The following is a 2,961-nucleotide window of genomic DNA, read 5'->3' on the forward strand; positions in this document are numbered from 1 at the left end:
TAAATAAGTAAACGATTTACTGAAAGCATGATGATACACCACTGCAATTAAATAAATGATCATCAGTTCATAATTTTTTTGATTTGCCGGAAGTTCAAACTGTCCTCATTTCTAATGAATCACTCGGTACATTTTCTAATTTATGTTTTCAGGGTTAACGCATGTTGTCTATTGACCTTACTACCGCCAACGAGTACGGTACTCTTTGCTACAGCCTACCACGTGCGCAATCATATATCAAGAACACTTTTCTTATACTAATTATATAAATATGCATTGCATAACACCTTATGCTATGCATTCGCCCGACTAGATTCACGCAAAGTTTTTAGTTTATCCTCATCTTTGGCACACACTACTTCTAATTTAACAGCAAGTTTATCGAAGCTTTAACAATAAAATTTTAAGTAAGACCTCATACGGCATATGGGCTCTAATGACAATGTCGTTTATAAACTAGTCAACCTGTCCATGATTGGGAAACCTAAAATTTCACTCAAAATTGTAACCGAAACGATTAAAATCGCAAATTGCTTCCCGAACCCTTATATCAAATTGGGAACGGTCTTGCAAATCGTACAAAAATCCAAATTCTTCCTTAGGGCACTCGGTATGGAGTATATCCGGAACCTTTTGGTCGACTGTCGCATAAACATAAATTAATAAGATTCCCATCATAAGACCAAGTAAACCGAATTTCTTTAATTCTCCTTGTAAATCTTCAAACGGAAGCAACTTTTTTCCATCACACCCAAATTCCACCAAAAATGAACAAAACGTCTTGTGATACTCCATTATTAACTCATCGTAACGTTCCCGAGTAGCTTTGTCGGCAGCGGAAAATATAAACGTAACCAAATCTACTGCCGGAGAGTCCATACGAGTGTGTTGCCAATCGAGTATGCAGGTACTCAAAAGATCACCAGATGTAGGCTAAAACGTCTCAATCAGTGTACCCACGATACCGGTACTTACTCACATCATACTTAAACAACAAATTTGGAATACCGCAGTCGATGTGACTAATCACTCGGTGCTTCTTTTTGGAGTTGAGCAGCTTTGTAAAAATGGAACGTACGTTTTGGGAAAAATGTAAGAATTTTTCATACAGAACAGTATCATCAATTGACGCCAGTGCCTTTGAAGCGTGGCCCATTCGATGTTGAGTAACCATCACAATGGCTTCATAACTCCAGTCCTGGAAAAAGTGGTGTTCAGTATTTCTTGCAAATTCTTCGAAAAGGTCTGGCTTGTAGAGCCTTATCACGTAGGACAAGGCATGCAACCGTGCGTATTCCTTAACCACGAGTAACAAATGCGGGTAATCCATAGGTTGAGATCGATCGTAATGCCGATAATTTAGCGACTTTACGTTTTGTAATACTATCGTTTCGTCATGATCTGTTGCCAAAGATGCGTAGTAAACTGGGACGCAAACGAAAGGCGTTCTAATGTTATACTCCCGTTGAATTATATTAAACTCTTGAAATATTTTCGAGTACACATATATCTCAATTAGAAAGCAACGTTGCACAGGTATCATGCTTTGAAGAATTCCACTTGGCGGAGTGCACTTTAGAATGTAATGGGACGTTGATTCTTCATTTCCACTGGTCCACACTACATCAGCTTTTATTATAATTCCACCGAAATTTTCACCGACTTCTACTCCCGGTGATAGTGATAGCGAAAAGTTCCCAACGCCGGCTTGCTTCAAAAATCCGTGAAGTACCATTTGTTGGTTTTCTTTTAGAACTATTGTATGGTTAATCTTGGGCATCTTTGAACAGTAGCGACTACAATTGTCCAAAGTGTAAGCGTTTCCTTATTGTCCCTGATGAATATGTATTTAGTATATCCGGTTTAAAAGATAGATATTCAAAAGTGATGCTTTTTTGACTGTCTAGAGTTCTAAACCAACGCTGTGGAAAAATCGTATTAGTTAAGGTAGAATACAGTGTTACGTATGGGTATATGGGAATAACGTATAAGAATACGAATTATAGGTACCTTACCTAATAGTACGGATAAGTGCGGTAGGGATACTACGATTATCATAAATGCTCCTTTCCCTAAAAATAGACAACGAGTACTGTACCGTTTTAGAACGTGAGTTCCACTGGTCCACATAAACACTACGCGCTGAGTGTCAAGGAGATAAAAAGATAAAAATAGCATGCAATCAAGTTCAATTTTTTCGTTCTACACTATCATAGAGTAAATTGTTTACTCTATGACACTATACAATTGTAAATGACCTGATGGGTAGACAATTTTTATTTTTTTCACGATAAGGTGTTTTTGACATCTGAAAATCATGAAAGAATAACTTGTAAATCGTTTATCAGATAACTATGTACCTCCTACTTCGATTATTACGTACCTAATTGCAGAACAACAACAAATGGAATCATTAATAGTACATTGATCTACAAATTTAGAAAAGTGTTAGTTTTCTAGTGAGTGTAAATGTTTGAATTCACGAGTGAGCGCAGCTCACGAGTGGATCAAATTTGCACGAGCATAGAAATTCACTTTTCTTAGGTGTAGATCATGCTATTTTTTCGTGTAGTTGATAACTCTAATTGTAACGTTTTGTTTTGATGTCGAAGAATAATTTATTATAAAATCAAAGTATGTTGAGCATTTGTTGACATGGTAACAAAACATACGAACAAGTAAATAATTTGTGAATAACGCTCATTTAAATTAAGTCAATCAAACGGGAACAATGAAGAAATTTTACAATTGGTATTAGAAGCAGAATCAAGTTTATTACCTAAAAAGTCCAAAGTCAAGTACTTTGGCTGCTTGTTATCAATATTAAATACACCTTTGTCGCCCACCACCAAAATTATGACACTAGCAACGACAGTTTCCAAATTATTTTTGTTACCATAGCATAGGGATTGTCGTACCAACGCAACGTTCCTATGGTAACTTGTTAAGAAGCTATTTTTT

General features: G+C 36.3%; 1 protein-coding gene across 1 annotated transcript; it reads right to left on the reverse strand.

Annotated features, from left to right (window-relative positions):
- Nucleotides 1-154: 154 nt before the first annotated feature.
- LOC116174468 lies at nt 155-2,120 on the reverse strand. Its single transcript, XM_031492400.1, has 3 exons — nt 2,016-2,120; nt 980-1,922; nt 155-933 (listed from the first exon to the last, which is right to left on the reverse strand). Exons 2-3 carry the CDS (start codon nt 1,778-1,780, stop codon nt 493-495), a joined length of 1,242 nt encoding a protein of 413 aa, XP_031348260.1. The 5' UTR covers nt 1,781-1,922; nt 2,016-2,120; the 3' UTR covers nt 155-492.
- Between the last annotated feature and the right edge of the window lie 841 nt (nt 2,121-2,961).

The sequence above is a fragment of the Photinus pyralis genome, unplaced genomic scaffold (assembly GCF_008802855.1).
Source record: "Photinus pyralis isolate 1611_PpyrPB1 unplaced genomic scaffold, Ppyr1.3 Ppyr1.4_LG6, whole genome shotgun sequence".
Classification (NCBI taxonomy): Eukaryota; Metazoa; Arthropoda; class Insecta; order Coleoptera; family Lampyridae; genus Photinus; species Photinus pyralis.